The sequence below is a fragment of the Tenrec ecaudatus genome, chromosome 6 (genome assembly GCF_050624435.1).
Source record: "Tenrec ecaudatus isolate mTenEca1 chromosome 6, mTenEca1.hap1, whole genome shotgun sequence".
NCBI classification, from domain to species: Eukaryota; Metazoa; Chordata; class Mammalia; order Afrosoricida; family Tenrecidae; genus Tenrec; species Tenrec ecaudatus.
The window spans coordinates 11,764,394-11,785,192 of NC_134535.1; the positions used below are offsets into that span (position 1 = coordinate 11,764,394).

At 57.2% G+C, this 20,799-nt stretch overlaps 2 protein-coding genes across 2 annotated transcripts in view; one reads left to right on the top strand and one right to left on the bottom strand.

The window, feature by feature from the left end:
• SREBF2 (sterol regulatory element binding transcription factor 2) overlaps positions 1-13,782 on the top strand; it is a 63,528-nt gene extending 49,746 nt beyond the window's left edge. Inside the window, exons 11-19 of the mRNA XM_075553652.1 lie at positions 20-189; positions 5,905-6,073; positions 7,060-7,177; positions 7,660-7,769; positions 8,590-8,722; positions 9,112-9,277; positions 10,422-10,607; positions 12,045-12,156; positions 12,326-13,782. Coding sequence (XP_075409767.1) covers positions 20-189; positions 5,905-6,073; positions 7,060-7,177; positions 7,660-7,769; positions 8,590-8,722; positions 9,112-9,277; positions 10,422-10,607; positions 12,045-12,156; positions 12,326-12,546 — 1,385 coding nt within the window. The 3' untranslated portion in view covers positions 12,547-13,782. The remainder of the gene's footprint in view (positions 1-19; positions 190-5,904; positions 6,074-7,059; positions 7,178-7,659; positions 7,770-8,589; positions 8,723-9,111; positions 9,278-10,421; positions 10,608-12,044; positions 12,157-12,325) is intronic.
• Positions 13,783-15,994: 2,212 nt separating this feature from the next.
• Positions 15,995-20,390, bottom strand: SHISA8 (shisa family member 8). Its single transcript, XM_075552679.1, has 4 exons — positions 19,882-20,390; positions 17,478-17,611; positions 16,776-16,922; positions 15,995-16,389 (listed from the first exon to the last, which is right to left on the bottom strand). The coding sequence occupies exons 1-4, from the start codon at positions 20,388-20,390 to the stop codon at positions 15,995-15,997; spliced, it is 1,185 nt and encodes a 394-aa protein (XP_075408794.1).
• Between the last annotated feature and the right edge of the window lie 409 nt (positions 20,391-20,799).

Here is a 20,799-nt window from a genome sequence, read left to right on the forward strand (position 1 = left end):
TTGGTTTCTCTCACTCTAGGGAAGCTGCCTGCGGGGTCCGCTTGTTCCGATGTGCACATGGCTCTCTGCGCTGTCAACCTGGCCGAGTGTGCCGAGGAGAAAATCCCACCCAGCATGCTGGTAGAGATCCATCTAACGGCCGCCATGGGGCTCCAAACCCGCTGTGGAGGCAAGCTGGGCTTCCTGGCTGTGAGTATCCTCCCGTCTACATGCTGAGCACGTGGAAGACATTTATCACTTAGAAGTTGGGGCATTTTCATAACCTGAGCTCACTCAGGTAGCAGCCACCTCGATCAAGAAGTAGACCAATCAAGAGACCCCAAGACGGTGTGGTTTTAACAAACAGAAATTTATTTTCTGATGGTATAGGAGGCTAGAAGTCCGAATTCAGGTGGGCTCTTAAGCAAAGGGAGGGCTCTAACTGGGCTCTGGCCAAAGCTCTCTGCCACTTGAGCTTCTGCTCCTAGAAGAGCTTCCTGTGTCTCAGTATCCCTCGGCCCTCTCACTGCCCCTCTGACCTGCTTGTCCAGTCTCCTTTAGTTAGATTGGTATATAATATACCCTTAATGCCTCTTGCCTAATCAACGTAACAAAGACAACCATTCTGAAATAGGCTGAGAACCACTCGCTCATGGAGAGGTTAGTAGAGTTTCTAGCACTTATGTGGGAGTGGGTGAGTGGACACAATTCAACCCGTAACACCAGAAGCTCCTTTAGTGCTCCTTCCGTGGGAACCGCTATTGTGCATTCTGTCTCCATCGCTCAAATCTGCCTGTGATATGATTTCCAGAGAGAAAATCGGTTCCATGAACGTTTACAAAGTGAATCAGCCAGCAGCAGATCCAGAAACAGAGTCAGCCCTAGACCTAGGGACGTCCTGGGGCCCCCCACCCCCAGCTGAGGGTCACCACTCCACACTCCTGTGTCCTAGCCCCCCAGGTCCTTTGCCTCTACTTCAGCCTAATAAGGAGGGTCGCTCAGACAGGGTGTCCTCCTCTGGTTCTGCTTCTTTCACTCAATATTATGTACAAAACTCGTCTGTGTTGTTGTGGTAGTCCAGGTAGACTAGAGAAGTAAATTCATACACATATGTGTATAAGAAAGCTTTATATACAAGAGCAGTTGAATATTGAGAAAACGTCCCAGCCCAGATCAAGTCCATAAGTCCGATTTAGCCCATGTGTCCAATCTATAAAATCCTCTTCAGATTCACAAAACACATGCAATGATGCCAAGTGCAGGAAGATCACGGACCAGTAGCTGGAAAGTCTTGTGGATCCAGTGGCAGTGTAAGCATCTCAGCACTGGCAGGGGTCTCCACATGGCTTCTCCAGCTCTGGGGTTCTGACTGCCATCAGCTTGTCTCTATGTGGTTTGTCATCAAGAATGCCTCACAGGGACTTTGCCTGCTTCCTGCCTCCGTTGAGCTATTTATCTCCTTAGCACCTCCAGATGAGGTCATCAAGCTGCTGTCTGATTGACAGCTAAACTCTACCCCTTCACTCTTAATCCTCTCGAATTGACAACAGATTATGTAACTACGACAGCTGTCATCCTCATTCCTCTGTAGTATTCCATGGAAAGAGCAGACCACCGTCGCTAGACTTTGGATCCTGGTTTGGGTTATTTGAGTCGTGTTGCACTGGCACCCCTGTCGGTGTCTGTACAGTTCTCTTGCATGTGTACATAGCAGTGGCGTTGAAGTCAAAGGGAGCATATTACTGCCTAGGTGTTTTCCAAAATGGCTGGACCAATTTCCACTTCACCAGCAGTGCCTTAAGAGTGTTCTTTGTTCTACAGCCTTATCAACACGGGATGGTATCTAGCCATTCTCACGGGGTCTTGCTGACGTTAGTTTGCATTGCTCTTGATGACGGTGCATGATGGGACAAGGCTTTTCAGGCATTGTTTATTTGCCATTTGGAGAGACTCTTTTATGAAAAACTAGTCTCATTTCATTTCTTTGTTCGTTTGCAATGTCTTTGTATTAACTGGCCCAAGTTCTTGGAGTGTTCTGGATGTGATCTTTTATTGGGCATGCGCTTTGCAAATAGCTCTCCCTCCCTGCAGCTTACCTTCGCTTTCTCTCAACGGTATTAGTTGATGAACAGAAGAGCTTCATTTCACGAAATCTAGAGTATTAGTCTTGTCTTTTCCAGTTAGACATTTTCTATCTTATTCATTAAGTCATTGCCCTGCATCAGAGGCCTGAAGATATTCTTCTGTATCATCTGCCACATTCTTTATTTTGACTCTTCTCATAGAGGTCTGTAATCCACCTGGAATTGGCTTGCAAGAGTCAAAGAAGGGGGGGGTGTGCAAGCTCCTTTTTTCTTTTTTAATGTGACCAGCTACTAGATCCCCAAACCTATTACTTAAAAGACTGGCTGTCTCCCTCCCCCTGGCCCCTCACTGAGGGGCACTTTAAAAAAAAATCAAATGTCCGTGTAAGGCAGATCTGCTTCTGACCCCTGTAGCCTGGGCCGCTGGGTCCCCCCACGTCAGCCCATGTCTTCATGTCATGGAGGGAGGGTCCATCCCGCAGCCTTTCTGGCCGTCTTCTGCTTCTGCCTTCTTGCAGAAGTGCCCTAATTATCTCATTGCTCCAGAAACTCCATCGAGGCTTAGTTGTCCTTATTGCTCTGTAAAGGGTCTCTAGGAGCCCATCTAAGGAAGACATGCAAATGGCAGCTGAAGATCCAGGCAATGGCTCCCTTGAAAACTGTCCCCAAGAGCCCCCTGTTTGCTCAAGCAGCAGCGAGCACTTGGATGTTCGTTTCTGTAAAGTTGAACCTATATACCGTATATTCTTGTGTATATGCCTAGTTTTTTCAGCACTTTCTTAATGCAGTTTTTGTGGTAAAATTAGGTACCTCGGTTGATATTCAGGTAGGCTTATACTCGAGTATATACGGTACATTGTAATGTGTGAAAATGTCATCGAACCTTAAGCTTGCTCCTCCCCTTCTTTCTGCCATTTTAGTTACCATAAGTGGACATCTGTGTATCAGCCCCATTATTCGATAGAGGTGGTCCTTGCTGTCCCAGCCTATGCAAAGGCTTTCAGTGACTAAACCCGTGCTCACGGAGCCCTTTGGGGTTCTTTGCCACCTTTGCTCTTACAAGCCATGCTACAGGTCTTCACACAGGTGTGCAAATGTTTCTTCAGGGGAAACCCCTAGAGGAGGTGAGGGTGGGATTAAGGATAGAAGCAATTACATTGCTAATGGCCTTGTCAAACATATGGTGTTGGAGTGTAATGCCCAGTCAGGGAGCCGGGGGCAGTGTGATCTCTGATGATGGATTCTAGAGGTCCCCAGGCTCTAGTTTCATGCACCCTCCTTGTTTGTCTCAGTCATGCTTTCATGGCACCCCTAAAGGGTTAGGGCCTGGGGAGGGAGGGGAAGAAAATGAGAAGCTGATACCAAGGGCCCATGTAGAAAGAAAATGATGGTGGCAGCAAATGTACAAATGGATTTGACATGATGGATGGATGGACGGACAGACTGTGATAAGAGTTGTATGAGTCCCCAATAAAATGATTTTTTTTAATGTTAGGACTGAGGTATTTAACAATGACAACTTAGTAGCCACTTGAAAAGTATTATAATAGACAAAATGGAAAGTCAAAATAATGTTTTCATTTCATCCTTGGACCTGCACCTGCAGGACCTCACAGGGCTTCTCAAATGTCAGGGTCAGAGAGGATACCACCACCCTCGCTTTCTGTTCTTCATTGAATTTCTCCACGGTACTCGCTGCCTCTCACAATGATCATGGAAAAGGCCTAGCTGTGATGCTCCATCATCATCCAAAGGAGCTGCGTGGGGTCTGCTGTTGAGACCATGAGCAGCCTCACCCTAATTCTTGACGCGTGCCCAGCTCCTTGAGGGATGCTGTAATTCCCTCGGGCATTTAGCTGACCCCTGAGTACCCTGTGACGCACCATGGCACTTGGGTGGCACCATGGCATGTGGTTTGTGAACCATGGGAGTAGGAGGTATGAGAAGTGGTCCCTGCAGGAGCTGCAAGGAAGGTGGCTGTGAAGATTTAAACAGCCCTGGCACAGGTCACCTGCCGAGGCCCTCTCACAGTGGGTGACTAGCCAGGAGAAGTTATAGGGAAGGGGTTCCTAGGCCCCAGCCCAAGAGAATTCTAGTGTCTATAAAATGTAGGAAATTATCCCAGAACTCCGATGTCAACAAAATTAAAAGAGCAACACAAGTTATCTCAATTTACCTCTCAGATGTCACACTGTGGATTACTGTACCCAAGTATTTATATTTCTTATTAGTTCCAGTCACTGAACTCTAATTCTCCCTCCCACAACTGAGATTAGTAATAACTAAGATTTTTCTTTTCCTCACTGCCCTGGTTTCTCTGGGCCCTGCTAAGAGACCTATTAGCCCCCGGTTGTGTTCCTTGGCTTCTCAGGCCCACGTGGGGCTCCTCAGTTGCGGAGGACACTGTTGCTGTGACAAGTTCTGGTTCCATGATTGCTTTGTTTGTGGAGAGTCAGGAGAAGGTCGTGGAATTCCTTTGTTCTCCAATATCCTTTGCCAAGATGGTAGTCAGCAAAGTGGAAGAAAGGCCCGTGATGCCACTGACCTGTGATGAAATATAAGTGAACTCTTCCCGCTTCACCCCATCACCACCCATGATAATGTTAGTGGAGGTCTGTGGAGCCCTTGGCCATGTTGTCAGCTGTCCCCGAAAAGAGGCAGTCCTCTCACCCATCTCCGAGTGTCACTTGGTGTTGCTATTTCTGACTCTGGCCTTCAAGTCTTCTGAAGCTGTTCCATTCGGTGGTGATCCTGAAGGTCAGAACCGACAGGCAGTGGAGCACTGCCCTACCCTACCCCCACCCCCACCCCCATGGAAACAGGCCTGCAAGGGAAGGTGGAGGTCCGGTATCTCATCCTGGCAGCCCCTTCCCAGGCTCCCCAAGTTTTCTGTGGCTGCTGCCTTCCTTCACTCACAAAGTGATGGCATTTTTTGGAACTGGAGTAGACAGCATTGTTCCTGGGGGGCCCTGGAATGACATTCCCCTGGCGGTGGTGGCAGCAGGGTGGGGCAGGCTGAGACAGGGGCTGGAACATTTTGGCTTGCCCAGCAGAGAGTTGTTCAAAGGCGCACTTGTGGTCCTTCCTCCCCGACTGGTGACCCTGTCAAGAGGATCCATCTGGGGGGAGTGAGGGGGTGTCTCTCTGTAGACATGTGCTGATGCACACACACATGCTTGGGTGGGTCAAGGATGAGCCTCCCAGCTTTCCCTTTGCCTGTGGGAGAGCTCGCTGTCTTTGACAAGTGGAGAAAGGGTCTCTGACCGCTGATCATGTGCCAGGCACTGTCCCAAACATCATAGTCAAAATCAAAGAAATGAAACATTCACATCAAAATGCAGCCACGTGCTCTCACCTCTATTGCCATCGAGTCACTGCCAAGTCTTAGTGACACTGTAGGGCAGGCAGGAGGAACTGTCCCTGTGGGTTCGAAACACTAACTCTGCAAGAGGTAGAAGTCCAAGACCCAGTAATCCCTGGTACTCTAGGCAGCTGGGAACCCAGATCGAGGTGACTGCCTGGAGGGACACCTGTGGGTGAAGGGCATTGGGCAGTGGATGAAGGGCAGTGGGGAGGGACAGTAGTTAGTGGTGGTTGGACAGGGCCCTGCCTTTCAGGTGGGCTTTGTGCCTGATCATCACACATACTCCCAGCCCCTTGCCCAGTTTCAGTGGTGTGATTTATGTCTTCCTAAGTATGCATTTGTAAGTGTCTTGCTCTGCCCCCTACCTAGGCCCCACACACACTTGCACACATACACATGTATGTACACACACTCGGCCACGGGGCTGTCACCAGTATTCTGCCTCCTAGAGTCACCCAAGTCCTTGTCCTTCCACAGAGCTACTTCCTGAGCCGAGCCCAGAGCCTGTGCGGCCCGGAGCGCAACACTGTCCCCGACTCTCTGCGTTGGCTCTGCCACCCTCTGGGCCAGAAGTTTTTCATGGAGCGGAGCTGGTCAGTGAAGTCAGCTGCCAAGGAGAGTCAGTATTGTGCCCAGAGGAACCCAGGTGAGGGGGCCCCTCCACTCCCACAGTGTTTCTGGGCTGTCTTGGTCTTTCCCCTCAGAGAGGTGAAGTGACCACCTGGGATCACACACCAGATCAGCGGTTACACCCCCCATTGTCCTCACAGCACATGGTCACACGTGACGCCTGTCATGAAGCCCTGGCTCAGGGCTTAGGGGCCAGCAGCCGAGGGACTCGCTTGGGAAAGCATGGGGACATAAATGGAACTGCTAAGGAACAATAGGTGACAGGCAGTCATCAAGCACTCAGAATGGTGGTGGGGACAGGCCTCCAGGCGGCAGCTGAAAGCTGGGTTTGCATCCTGGTGCTTGATGTAATGGGAGTCGACTTGTTGCCTTGGAGGGGTGGAAGCTGGCTGGCGTTGCCTCAGACCCGTGCAGTCACAGTGGTGTATGTCACACATTGGGAGATGACCCAGCTCCTTTTTAAGAAAAGAGCCCCCACGGGCTGCTTCCCCTCCTGTCACTTCAGATCCAGACGTCCATGACCTGTGCGGGAGTGGAGGGCTGGTGGTGCCATTGATGGGGGCCTATGCAGACAGGGCCTTGTCAGTGGTGGTCAGCTCTCAGCTTTGTGAGGCCCCTTGCAGAATCAGCACCAAGGGCAGGGCTCTGGACAAGTAGAGAGAAGGCTCTTCACTGTGGTGAGCTTGGTGGCAGTCGCAGCCCCTGAGCTGGCTGGGCAGAGCCACAGAAGAGAAGAATCTTGTGTGACTTGGTAGAGCCGTTTCCAATCCACTTAGCTGACAAGGCTTGTGACCACCACCCTCCAGCTCATGGCCCCATGGAACCCAACCAGAGCCTGTACTGGATACCCCATCACCAAGAAGGGCTTCCCTACGCGCCCCGATCCTTCGAGCTGTTCGACAAGAGAGTTTGGGGCTTTGGTTGAGATGGAGATTTTGATCCACATTCAGAGGAGATGCCTATTGTGGGTTCTTCTCCCTACCCTTCTTTTCCTCTCTCCAGCTGATCCCATTGCCCAGGTCCACCAGGCGTTCTGCAAGAGCCTGCTGGAGCGAGCTGTGGAAGCCTTGGTGAAGCCTCAGACCAAGAAGAAGGCCGGAGACCAGGAAGAGGAGGGCTGGTAAGGTCCCAAAAGAGTCCCGCCAACTCAAGGACACCCTGGAGCAAGCAAACCCCATTCCATGCTGTTACAAAACTTGAGCTCAATGCTCAAGTTTGAGTCTTCTCTCCTCCTCCTCCCCCTCCTGCCGATCTGTTTGCTTTGCCTTTTTGGGGTGCCTGTTGGGGGACAGAAACAGAGGCAGCATGCTCAGCAGAAGGCTGGCACTTAGAGTGTCAGTCTGGCCCATCTTCTCTCAGAGCAAGGTGCAGAACAAGGCTGCCTGGAGGGTGGACTTTGAATTGGGGCTTGAGGGCATCTGATTTCATGGGGCTCCTGTGGAGGGCAGCCCAGACTCAGGTGGAAGAGGCTGTGGGGTGGGAGGTATGCAGGCAGAGCTCAGTAGGGGCTGGAAGTGGTTCCCAGCCAAGGAACTGAATGGCCAGGCCTGAGAGTAGCCTGTGTTCCTTGTGCTGTGCTCAGGTGCCTCCTTTTCTTTCCAGTGAATTCTCCAGTGCTCTGGAGTACCTGAAGCTGCTCAATTCCTTCGTGGACTCCGTGGGGATTGTGGCACCGCCCTTCTCCAGCAGCTCCGTGCTCAAGTCAGCCCTGGGTAGGCCCGCACGCAGCAGGAAGGGTCTCGGGCCTCGGCTCCCTCCCTGTGCCCCTCCCAGCCCTCTGCCCAGCTGAGTTAGGAGTGCACACTTGAAAATGCCCCCAGAATCACACACAGGAGCCCCCACTGGGCCTCATTCTAGGGGCAGGAAATAACAGTCCTTAACTAGGAGGACTGTGGTTGGGCGGAGCATATCACCAGGTGGTACATGGCTCAAGCGCTGGCAGGACTCACCTTTGAGATGCACAGGATATGCCACCACTCCAGAGACTTCTCATTGGGCGACTCGGCCCAGCTCAGTGGCCTACTATGCACCAGGACAGTCTGTATCTGTCCCTAAACTCCCATCAGGTGCCACCTCTAGGGCTCCTGGGGCCTCTGTGAGAGATGGGCTGCCGGACAGCAGCTGCTCTTGCGCCACCCGGGGCCCCTCCCGCCGCCCCCCACCCCCCACCCCGTCTGTTTCCCAACTGAGGCAAGGCAGCGCTCTGTGCCTCTGGACTGCCCCGGGCCAAGCCAGGTGGGGGCGGGAAGGGTCACGAGGAGCATCCTTTGGCAGTTGAGAGAGAAGCATAATCCGACATGGGCCTGTGAGGATAGGGACTTTAACACCATTTCACCGTTATGGGAAGTTTAAGTTGCGCTTGCTTTTTTACTTAAAAATAGCATGAAAGTGAACTTCTCTCTCTCTATGTCAATCCCTCTGTGATCGATTGCCAAAAAATGGACTTACTAGGTGAGTGGGAGTGGGCATTTGTATGGTTCTGTGTTTGGTAGTGCCGGGTGCCAGAGTGACATTTGGTTCTGTTCCTGCTAGGTCCAGACATGGTCTGTCGGTGGTGGACGTCTGCTGTCACCATGGCCATCAGCTGGCTCCAAGGAGACGATGCGGGAGTGTGCACTCATTTTGCCGAAGTAGAACGTGTACCCAAGGCCCTGGAAGTGACTGAGTGCGTAGTCCTCCTTAGGCACCCCAAAAGCCAAGGAGCCAGGCTCCCTCCTGTCAGCAGTGGACATCTTGACTTGAGGAGTCAGGCAGTCCAGGGGGGCTGAGTGACAGGCAGAGGGGAAGAGGTCACTCCATGTGTGAGGCACAGGTCAGCGTCCTCACAGCAGCTGAGGGCCTGCTGGGACCCTTCCTGGGCCCCCCCTGGGAGCACCCAGTGAGGGGGAGAGGCAGAGCCTGGGTCAAGACAGACGTTAGACAGTAGTGAGAGGTGGGAACAAGGCCGGATCCGGGGCAACCTGAGACGTTAGGTTGACACCACTTCAGTTCACATGATGCAGAGCACACCTCCACCAACCTACCCCAGCACTGACGCTGCCCCTCCTGCCACAGGAGCCCCCTGGTGAAGGCCGTCTTCCACGCCTGCAGAGCCATGCACGCCTCACTCTCGGGGAAGGCTGATGCGCAGCAGAGCTTCTGCCACTGTGAGCGGGCCAGCGGCCACCTGTGGAGCAGCCTCAATGTCAGCGGGGCTGCTGCCGACCCCGCCCTCAACAATGTGAGTGTGGGTGTCAGGGGCCCCTCCAGGAGGCGAGCAGCTTTGGTCTTGGCGACTACCACAATCACCCCCCTCCCCCACCTACAGCATGCCCCCTGTGCTGAAAGTGTGGTTTCAGCTGGGCTCTGTTCAGTCCCGGGCTGGTGTGTTCCCACTGCCCCTGTGTCAGGCCTCCTGAACCCTGGCGGACACAGCTGGCCGCGCTCGGCAGCACCCCTGGCGGGCAGCGGGGGTGCATTGTAGTTGCATTGCACGTTCTGGCAGTGCTGTGCAATGTTTCCGCAGTGCATCCCAGAGGCCCGCACACCACAAGAGACTGCCCGGGGCGACGTGGTGTGGCCCGAGGTGGGCCCACAGCTGGAAGTGGGTACTGACTACTCATCTGCAAGGGGTGGGTGCAGCAAGGGGTGCAGTCAAGCTCCGCCCTTACATACTCGTAAGTCCCCACAAGACTGGTCTGGCACTCTGGCTAAAGGACTTGAAGGAGCCAGGATGCTCAACTCTGTGGCCCAGGCAGACCCCAAGAGGGCCAACTGGCCCCAGGGACAGGCAGTAGGCAGGGGGCACCCAAAGCGCTGCAAGTAGCCTGGGGAAGTCGATGCAGAGTGGCGCCTGTTTCAGTGTCTGCCTCAGTATGTGGCTCCAAGGGAGAACCAGACCGTCTCAGTGGAGTGTGGGATGCAAGCAGCTGGGGCTGCCTATGGGCCTGGGACTCCTGGTGGGAGCGTGGGAAAAGATGAGACCCCATCGAACCTGGCAGCCCTGCTACTCCTTGCTCAGAGGTGCTCACCACATAGACAAGCCAGCTTATTTGAACAGAGCCTTCCTTGTCCCCTGGAGGCTGTCAACAGGGTATCCTTTGGGACCGCACTGGTGGCCTCTCCCTGTTCAGAGCTTGGAGGAAGCAAAAGTCCTGTGTCCCCCTCTTGGCCAACCTGAGCTCTCCCAGCAGAACTGCCAGAATCCTCTAGCCCTGCCCCAGCCCTTCCTATACCTCTCTAAGCCCCTCTCACCCTACAGAATAGGATAGAGTGCCACCTACCTCCCAGAAACTCATCAATCCACCTCCAGCTCTCCGTTCCTCCCAGGCTGGGATCACTACCCCAGGCCTCTGCAGTTCACCTGCCCTATGTGCTCCCCACAGGTGCTCCAGCTGCTCACCTCTGACCTGCTGCTGTCGCTGCGGACCGTGCTCTGGCAGAAGCAGGCAGGAGCCAGCCAGGCCCTGGGCGAGACCTACCAGGCATCGGGCGCTGAGCTGGCTGGCTTCCAAAGGGACCTGGGCAGCCTGCGCAGACTAGCACATAGTTTCCGCCCGGCCTACCGCAAAGTGAGCCTGGGAAAGCAGGAGGGGGGCAAGTCAGGAGTGCTCAGCCTGCCCAGGAGGAGCAGGAGTTTTGGAGGGAGGGAGCCCTTTGGACTTGGCTGCCTGGGGACCAACATGCCCTGGAACCACCCCCATTTCCAGGGAAACCACTCTGATTCTTGCTCTGAGGTCTCAGGTCAGCAGGCAAGCCTGCCAGACTCAAGCCATCTCCTCCTCTGTTACATTCTCATTGCTAATTGAACTCCTTGACGCTTCTGCCTGACATTTCCCAAAAACTCAAATGAGGAATCGAGTTGTGCCAGTGAGGGAAAGAGGGTGGGTTTGACAGGACAAGAGAAGGCCCAAGGGAGGAGAGTGACCAGGATTGACCCAGCAGTTGATAGACATCATCAGCCCACATTGCTGTGACTGACCACTGCTCTGTCCCCTGGGACCTGCTCTGGCACCATTTCCAGCAGACTACTACCCAAACTTGGTCTGGGTCCCTATTGCTTCCTGACACCAGGTGACCTCTAGACCAGTGATTCTCAACCTTCCTAACGCTGCGCCCCTTTAATACAGTTCCTTATGGTGTGGTAACCGCCCCCCCAACCAAAAAATTATTTTCGTTGCTATTTCATAACTAATTTTGCTACTGTTATGAATCGGGCGAAGCCTGTGAAAGGGTCACTCGACCCCCAAAGAGGTCACACCCCCCAGGTTGAGAACTGCAACTCTAGACACACACACACACAGAGCCATGTAAGGTGTAAAACAGCCTGGGGATTTTATGGAGTTAGACGGACTCATGTACATCTCCTGGAATCGTCCAGTTTCTTGTTGAAGGAGCAGGAGATGGGCCTGCACCGCCATGGCACCCCACCCCTGGCCTCTTCTCCAGCTGGCGCCTCCTAGGAGGGCCTGTGTGCGCTGCTTGTCTCCCAGCCAGAACCTCGGACAGCAGTTCTCAAAGGTCCCAACCCCTTTGTGGGAAAATGACCCTTTTCACGGGGTCACCCAATTCATAACAGTAGCAAAATTAGTTATGAAGTAGTAATCAAAATCACTTTTGGGTGATTAATCACAAAAACAATATGTAATTCTATATTGTGAAATATTTATTTCTAATGACAAATAAATGAAACTGTCTTTAAAAAAAGAACTTTTTGGTTGAGGGGATCACCACCACATGGAGAACTGTATGAAAGGGTCATTAGGAAGATTAAGAACCAGTGACCTAGCAGGGTCCCCTCTGCCTCTTCCTAGTCTCACAATCTTGGCCCCACCCCTCTGGGGAACCTGGGGAGGCGTGGCTTGGGATTCCAGTGGAGAACAATAGATGCTGCTTCCTGAATGGGCAAGGCAGGAGTATGGCAAGAAGGGGCACCATCAGGTGGCAGAGGGAGGGAACCCACTGAGGCAGTGGACACATGAGGACCTGCAGCTCGACTGTTCCCCTAGGTGTTCCTGCATGAAGCCACTGTCCGCCTAATGGCCGGAGCCAGCCCCACCCGTACCCACCAGCTGCTGGAGCACAGCCTGCGGAGACGCACCACCCAGAACACCAAACACGGTGAGCCCTGGCCCGCCTCTGGCCCCCAGAGCAGAAGTGAAACGGGAACTTGGTTGCAAGGGCCTCGGGATGTTCTGGAGGTGCCGTGGGCATGGGTGGGTCTGAGGTGGAGCCCTGGTGGACCAGCACCTAGAAAGGGACCCACATGCTACCCTTGCCATTCCCACAGGAGACGTGGACACTTGGCCTGGCCAGCGTGAGCGGGCCACTGCCATCCTGCTGGCCTGCCGCCACCTTCCCCTCTCCTTCCTCTCCTCCCCGGGTCAGCGGGCAGTGTTGCTGGCCGAGGCCGCCCGCACCCTGGAGAAGGTGGGCGACCGGCGCTCCTGCAGCGACTGCCAGCAGATGATCGTCAAGCTGGGTGGTGGCACAGCCATCGCTGCCTCCTGACCACACTATGCCCACTGCTCGGGTTCCCTCTGCCCTTCCCATCCCCTCCCCCTTCTGTCTTTTCTCTCCCTCCTCTCTGAGAACCAAGAGGAAAGATGGGTGGGGACATGCAGGTGAGGGTTTCCTGAATGTTGAAGCCAGCTGAACCCCAGCCTTGAGTCCCTCCAGAGACAGCTCCACCAGCCTTGGCTTCCCTTTCCTGCTTTTTTATCAGCTTTTCTGCTGGGAGCACGAGTCTCTGGGACCAGCAAGCATTGGCCGGGCAGCTGCCCATTTTTTATATGACCGTTTTTATATCGTGTGCTCGGGTTTGCCATGCTGCAAGGCTGTTGCTGAAGCCTCTCTATCCTGTGCCCCAGGACTGCACCCACCCACTCCCTGCAACCTGACAAGGCCAGGTCATTGTTTCCTTGTCATTAAGCAGGAAACCCAGGGTTGGGCAGGACGCCAGGCCTGCCCAGGCCTAGGGTGGATGAAATAATGTCGGCATTATTTTTTAATTTTTTAAAAAATAAACGGTATCTTATTTAATTGTCCTTGTCCTTCCCATTCCCTGCCCCCTAGGGTGGAAGCCCAAACTCAGGGTGGCCCAAGGGTGGAAGGGATGAGGTCACCCATTGGGGCTAGGGACCAGAACCTTCAGTGTAGGCTTTCTGTACCCTCCCAGCCCAACTCCTACCTCTGAAGTCTATTTTTGTCCCCAATTCTCGTCTGAAAACGAGCCAGGGGGCGGGACTGGCCCCCAGAGACTGCAAGTCCCTCTTCCTGGAGTGGGCAAGGGGTTGCACAGGATGGGCACTAAACAGGAGGTCCCAGGCCGGGGAGTGGGGCGTTCCTGGAGGGAAAAGCCACCTACTTTTCTAGGTTTCCTTCCTGACTCAAGGCCCCCAGGGCAGTTACTCCTAGGGACCTAAGGGCATTATGGGAAGCAGAGGCAGCCTACCTTCTCTGTGGACTGCTCTCCGTGACTCTTAAGCTGTTGGGGAACAGAGGATGGGCAGGACCAGAAGGACCCCAGTGAGCCCCTCCCTTCTCTAATTTATGGACCCTGCCTACCAGCCCCTGCCTGTCATGGCAGCCTTGTGTCGTGTATGTATACTGTGCCTTTTCTTGTCACTGTTTGGGGGCGGGAGGGGGCGTTTTCACAGACTAGAGGACGTGGCCATGCCCACTTTGATGTTGACTCACTCACATGACCAGGATGTGGGCTATTCAATAAAGAGATTGGAACCATCAGCCTGAGGTGTGTCAGGGTCTGTAGTGTGACTGCTGTGACAAATCAGGTGGCCCCCAGTGAGAGCCAAGGACTAAAGTCAGATCCTACTCTTCCCTGCCCCCATTGGGGAACCAAAGTGAACGCCAAGGGTGGCAGCCTAAGGGACCTTCCTTCTTCACCTGTTCCCTCCTTCCACACTGGCCATCCAGCCACACTCCAGGCCCCGGAGGGGGCCTGTGATCAAGGGCCAGAGGTCACCAAGTTTGTTCCCAGGTGACATCCTTTGGAATTTAGAATAAGGCTGAGTGTCTGCACTTCAACTCTCTTTAGAATCAAGTTCTCTCATCAGGGCCTCTCAGTCTCTTTCTCCAAGGGCAGCATGCCTCTGAGGACACCCACTGAGCAAAAGCCAAACTAAGTTCCTGTACTTCCGAGCTGGGCCACCCTGAGCCAGGAATTTGTCCTGGGGATGACGACACTCTTGGGCAACCTTGAGGCCAGTAAGGCCAGCCTTGGGGTAGGATGCCCCTGGGGGGCAGGGAGACCACCCAGAGTAACCGGGAGAGTGCTAGGCCAGCTGGGGCCACAGGTGAGCAACAGAGAGGGCTCAATTCCAGTCAGGCCCATCCACGCAACTTGCAGCATCTTCAGAGGCAGACGCTTCCCACAGTCTTGGCCAGGCCCAGCGAACTGCAGGTCCGGGACCCTTGCGGCTGAGGAGGAGTGGAGGGGTCATGCCTGCTTCCCAGCACCACACAGCCAGGGCCTGCGTCACCAGAGTGGGTGGGTGTGGGTGGCCAATGTGCCCAGGAGCCCAATCCTTTTGTGAGTCTCGGCGGGCTGCATGACTCAGCACCCACCTCCCTCCCCCAGCTCCACACAGCTGTGGGGTAGGCCCAGGGCACCCTACCCCCACCCAGGGTCCTGACTAAGGGCTGGACCTAACTCAAAGTCATGCCTTCCTCCCACCCCCACCCCCCCACCACCACCCTCAACTAGGCAGGACCAGGCTCTGGGCTTCCTTTAGCCCAGAACTTCTGGGCCTTCTCAGTTCTCATAATAGCCTATGGGTACTTAGGAACTGAACCAAACCTGGTGACCTTCTGGGGTGGGTGGTAGGCCAGGCCAGCTACCCAGGTTAAGGTCTAAAACAGGCTTCTGTACCTGAAGCTGACACTGGTGACCTGCCCTCTGCCCCTGCATGCTTCCACATCAGCCCAATGGCAGCAGGAAATCAAGGGGTCCAGAACTGAGAGGCAGCTGTGTGACTTTGGGTAAGTGGCTTCTGCAGGCTCACGTTTTCTCATCTTTAAAGGGAGCTCTTGAAAAGCCTGTGGGGGAGGGGGGTTCATGTGAGGATTCAGTGAGAAAGCAAGGCGCAGTGACCACTGTCACCAGGACAGGATGCCCTGCCAGGGTGATGGGAGACAATCCATGACAGTCTGTAGCCCAGCCCCCACCACCCAAAAGCACCTGCCACAGAGGGATCCTATCTCAGATGCATGCTGGGCGCTGGCATCTCCCTGGGTCCCAGCCAGATACCAGAAGCTCCTCCTGGCAGGAAGTGGAGAACTGGCAGTGCCAAGCATGTGCTGTGTGAGGAGTAGGGCAGGGACACTGCCCAGCCTCCTGGCCCAACACCCCTCCTCCTGCCAGGGCAGCTCCTGGGAGGAGATCCCCTACCCTGAGCACCAACTGTCTTCGGGCACATTGCCTATACCTGTCAGGAGGTGGCACCAGGCCAAGCTGCCTAGAGCCAGACCGTCAGCCAACTCAGGCTGGGGCAAGGGGCACCTCCAGTAGGGGCTTGGACCCTCAGGGAGTCCAACAGCTCTCCCCACTGCCCCAACTTCCAAGGTGTCTCCTGCTGCTCTAGGCACTCAGCCCGGCCACCCCTTCCCTGGCCCCCGACAGCCGGCAGCCAAGCCTCCAAACAGCTCACTGCTGCACATGCTGCGCCCTGGGCCCCCACTGCCGTCTGTCCAGTCAGTGACCCACAACGCCTGCCCAGCCGAGCGAGGGCATCCGTCGTCTTTATTGTCCGGGCGGGACCACAGAAAAGGGTTTATTTACACGAGAACACCCCTGGCCTGCGGCTCCTCAGCCCGGCAGGTGCCACGCCCCCTGCCTTTGGTGGCCCCCACAGGGTGGCCTTACAGGACTGAGGCTCCTCCCCGAGGCCAGGGCGGTCGGCAGGGCCCGCGGCTGCCTTGAGAACCGGTGTCCTGGTCTTCACACAGTGACCTCAGTTTTGCTGTTGGTGCTCAAGTGCCGGGGTCCGCGGCCCGTGCTGCCGTAGAGACCAGGGTGCTGCGCGCTGAAGGCCTCGGGCAGCTTCTCCACGCTGAACTGGCGCCGGGGCGCGTGGCCGGGGCGCCGGACCGCGGGGGAGGCCTGGGTCGCCAGGTGGCTGCGCGGGGCTGGCCGGCCCGGGTGGCCCGCGGTCCAGGCCTTGTAGTGGCTGGATGAGGCGGGGCCGGCCGGGGGCGCGTAGCCCGGTGGGGCCCAGGGGCAGGCGTCGAGCAGCGCAGGCAAGTCCTCCGGTGGCCGCGGGGCCCGCGTCGGGAGGGTCAGGGGGACCGGATCCGGGGCGGAGAAACGCTGGAAGAAGTCCTGCGGGGCGCCCTCTGCGGACACAGGGTGGGGTGGGGTCAGACCTCAAGGGCGGGGCCAAAGTAGGAGGGGCGGGATGAGAGGTCGGGGACGGATTTTAGAGGGATTGCTGGGGCGAGGTCAGGAGGGAGGCGGAGCCAGGGAAGGGGTGTGGGTGTGGGTGTGGGCGAAGGCGAAGGCGTGGGAGCGATTGTCTGCGAAGGGAAACTGATTAGCCGCTCTGGGGCTCCGGGAGAGGTGATCGGCCGAACTGGGTATCTTTGACCTGAAGCTATGGATGGTGGGAGAGCTGACCCAGCAGGACGTGAACTTTGGGACTCTGAACTGTGCCCGCCAAGCCTTGTACCGGGACTTGGGAACCCGAGGGCAGCGTATGCTTTGGCACACTCGGGCCACTCACCTGCGGCCTTGAGCGCAGCAGCCTTGAGCGTGGCATATTTAGCATAGTCCGGCTGCAGTGTCATGGTGCCGCCGGCCTGCAGCCTGGGGCCACGCGGGGGCACAGGTGTCCCCAACCCCAGGGTCACGTTGTTGGGGCGCTTCTTGTCTGAGGGCAGAGGGGGGAAGGTAAGATGCGCCTGGGCCTGATGCCCGGGTGCACTCCACACCTGCCAGAACCTACCTGGCTCAGAATAACATGAAGAATAGCAGTCGGCCCAAGTGCGTGCCAACTGAATGTGTGATTCGCCAACACACTCTCCCCGTATCAAGCTTATGTCAGGCAGTCTCTGGGCCTGGGGTGAGGGTGGGGGGCAGATGGGGAATGCTGCCTCTTCAGCTAGAAACCAAGGGGGACCTCCAGCACTCCAGCATGGAGCAAAAGGCCCACAAGAGGTCACAGGCCGAGCCTCAGAAAGCAGCACCAGTCAAGGTACCCAAGAGTTAAGGTGGCAGGGTCCAGGGCAGGTTCCCCTCCACCATGGGGGACTCCACACCACTTTACTCAGCCCCCACTCACACGCCTGCCACAGCAGGTAGTTCATTTCTGTCTGGGAGACAGGCAGCTCAGATGGTCCCTGTCACCAAGGAGACCAACGCTACATCCTTTCCTCTGCTTTCTGCCCAGGTCAGGGTCAGGCCAGTGAGGTCCAGTGCCGCTCACCTGTGCTGTTGTGGGGAGAGCCTCGAGGGATGCCATCACCCATCTGCACCTGGACACAACTGCCCAGAGGCGGGCCCAGCGGTGGGGGCAGTGGCTCCTGGGGGCTCGGCTGCTTCAGAAGTTCTGTCAGTGTCCTATGGAGACAATGGGGATAGGTTGTCCACCTTGCCCCTTGTTCCCCCTTGACCAGCCCTTGGCTTATCACCAGGCCCTGGGCATCACTCTCTCGGCCTCCATTCTCCCCAAGGTGTGTGCATTGACTTCCAGTCTCACCGTCTCATTTGTGCCCCTAAATGCACCCCCACCCCACCCCAAGCAGGTAAGGGAGCTCTACTGGAGTCACAAGACCAGGGGCTCCTTTCCCCTACCTCTTCCTGGAGCACCCTCCACCCCCCCCCACCCCCTACCAAGGCCTTCCAGTGTGAACTATCTCCGTGAACTATGAGGGCCCTAGACTCAGCTTGTGCTGTTTCCCTCGACCTACAATATGCTCTGACAACTTGTCCATTAGAGCGCCTACTCACTCTGCCACCAGAGTTCCTCCTCCAGGAAATCTTGACCTGCCTATCTAATTCTGCTCTTACACCAGGGGCTTCTGCTGGGACGGGGCTCAGAAACGGAGGGCCAGAGCAGGCAGCGAGAGCAGAAAGAGAAGCCAGGAGATCTTCTGGTGGCAGCCCAGCACCACAAGATGTGTGTGACCTTGGGCAGCCACTTCCCTGGGTGCCCAGGACACCCAGCCCCCACCAGCTGTGACAGCAGCTGACAGCCTTTCCCGAAGACAGCTAGGCCCAGCCCTTGGCCCAGCTGTCTCTGGTGCCCAGAACCCATGATTTTCTCTTAATTTCTTCTGGGGCTGGGCCTCAAAGGCTGACTCATGAAGAGGCGAGCCGAAGGTGGGACACTTGGGGGTCCGGGGGCAGAGAGGGGCCAGGCTTGGCTATAATGTGACAAGGTCTGGATACCTCCTAATGATGCCACCAGTAGGTTGACCTTCACACAGGCTCAAGCCTCTGCTGCCCACCCCTGGTCCCACTTCTGGGTTAAGCACCCTCTAGCCAACTCCCCAGACAACATGTCTCTGGTTTTCCTGCAAGAGTCCTAGGATTGGACTAGAGCTTCTGACCCCACCCTCCTACATCCATGACCTCTAGCACAACAGTTTGGGGGGGGGAGCAGTGTCAGAACCCACCCTGCACGTGAGCTGAGCCCTAGTTCCAGGTCTCCCCCAAGAGGTCCCATGGGGAAGCAGACTTAGGATTCTGCACCCAGAGACGGGAAGGACCTGGCCCAGGTCACACAGCACCCCATTGGACTAATGGCATGGCCAGACCTGCTGCCTGTGCCTGTCAGGTGGACAGCCAGGTGGCCCAGGCACCCTTCTATAACCTCACGGCCCACAGATCCTGCCCCAACGCTGATCAAGGCCATGATGTCCCACCCCTTCCCTCACCCCCACTCAGCATGAGGGACCCCAGGTGCAGGACACCCAGGTCAAGACTCAGCTGGGACAGCGCAGGGACGGCACAGGGAGGCCAGGGTCCCAGTCTCACCTCTGCCCTCCAGTGCCTTGGGAGAGGGGAGACTGTGTCTAGGGGCTGAGGGAGGAGCATTTTCTCTCTATTGTCACTTCTAAATACCAGCCTGTCACATGCTGCCACCAGAGCAGTCCACATGCCCAAGGGGCTAGAGCTGGTGGGTGAGGATGATACAGACATGATGTTCCAGTGTCAGTTGGGGGTCCCACGGGTGGGACACCTGGAATCCCAGCCCCCAGCCCTTACCCCTGTTTTCTGCGGAAGCTGGGGGCCCCCAGAGACCCCACTCACACTTGGCACAGAACTGACCTTGGAAACATGGGGTGGGGCGGCTCTCTGCCCCCACAACCTCAGCCCCCTTTCTAGTACCATACTGGGAGAGGCCCTGACTGGGCTTAGGGAATACGGAGGGTGCCTCTGAGACCCCGGAGAAGGAAGGTTGTCAGGCCTGGGTCACAGTGAGGGGATAAGACAACCGGGAAGTAAGGGGTTGGAGGGGAGAAGGCTGCAAGACGGTGTCCCTTCCCTTCTTTGGGCAGAGACCCCTCTTCAGACGCCCACTGTACACCCCTACCATCCCTGGACGAGCACTTTGGGACCGGGGCAACCAGCGCACCCTAGCCACTTGGAAGGTGGGAGCCCGAGGAGGAGGGCATTCCCACCCACAGCTCCTCCGGCTGAAAGGTCAAGGGGAGGCAGGGAGGCATCGGCTGTCTCCCTCCGTGAAAGGGGGGCGGGGGGCGGGTGGAGGGAAAAGACAGGCCACTGGAAGAGGAGAGGCAAGTCCTGGGTTCGAGGGACCGCGAACCGCCCGGCGGAGCGCCCCACGAAAAGGCAGCGGGCCGGGGTCACCGGGCCATGCTCACCTGGTCACGGTGCGCCGCGCGCGGGGGCTGTGCGCCCTTTCCAGGCCCAGGCGCGCCCCGATGCCAGCCAGCACCAGCAGCGCGGCGACCCCGCACACAGCGTAGACGGCCGTGTGGCTGCGCTCGCGGGCCGGGTCGCGGGGCGTTACAGGGTCCCGGGCGCGCGCCGGCGGCCGGCCGGTCTGCACCCAGGCCGGCGTGTCGTAGTTGGAGCAGCGGCTCTGGTCCAGGCGCCGCGGCCCGTCGTGGCAGCAGAAGCGGTAGCCGCACGTGCCGCAGCAGAAGCTGTAGGCGCCGGAGCTGCAGTTGAAGGGTGGGTCCCACTGGCCCATCACGTCGTAGTAGCCGCGGCAGCGGTCCCCGCCCGCCGGGGCCACCGTGCCGGCCGCCGCGGGCTCCTGCGCCTCGGGGGCCCCTGCGCGGCCCGACGGCGTCCCCGCCAGCAGCAGCGCCAGCGCCAGCGCCAGCTCCGGCCAGCGGCGCGCGCCCCGGGTCCCGGGCCGCTCCATCGACCCGCGCCCTGGCTACTGCGGCCCCCGCATGGTCCTGCCTCGGGTGGCTGCTCCGCGCCCGCGGGACAAAGCTGACCCTGGTCCGAGTGCGGGGTGCGGCGGGCGCAGCTCCCGGGATGGCGGGGAGCGCCCGCCGCCGCTGTCCGCCCGCCGCCGTTCGGCTCCCGCGCTCCGCTCCAGCTCGGGCTCCGCTCCGGCTCGGGCTCGACTCGGCTCGGCGGCTCGGGCGGCGGGCGGGGGAGCGAGCGGGCGGGCGGGGGGCGGGAGGAGCGGGGCCGCGCCGGGCGGGCGGGAGGGGCGGCGGCGCGCGGCCGGCCTCCAGGGACCCTCCCGGAAGACCTCCCCGAACCAGCCCGGGACGCGGCGCTCCGCTGACGACTGCCGGCGGTCACTTGGGACATCGCTC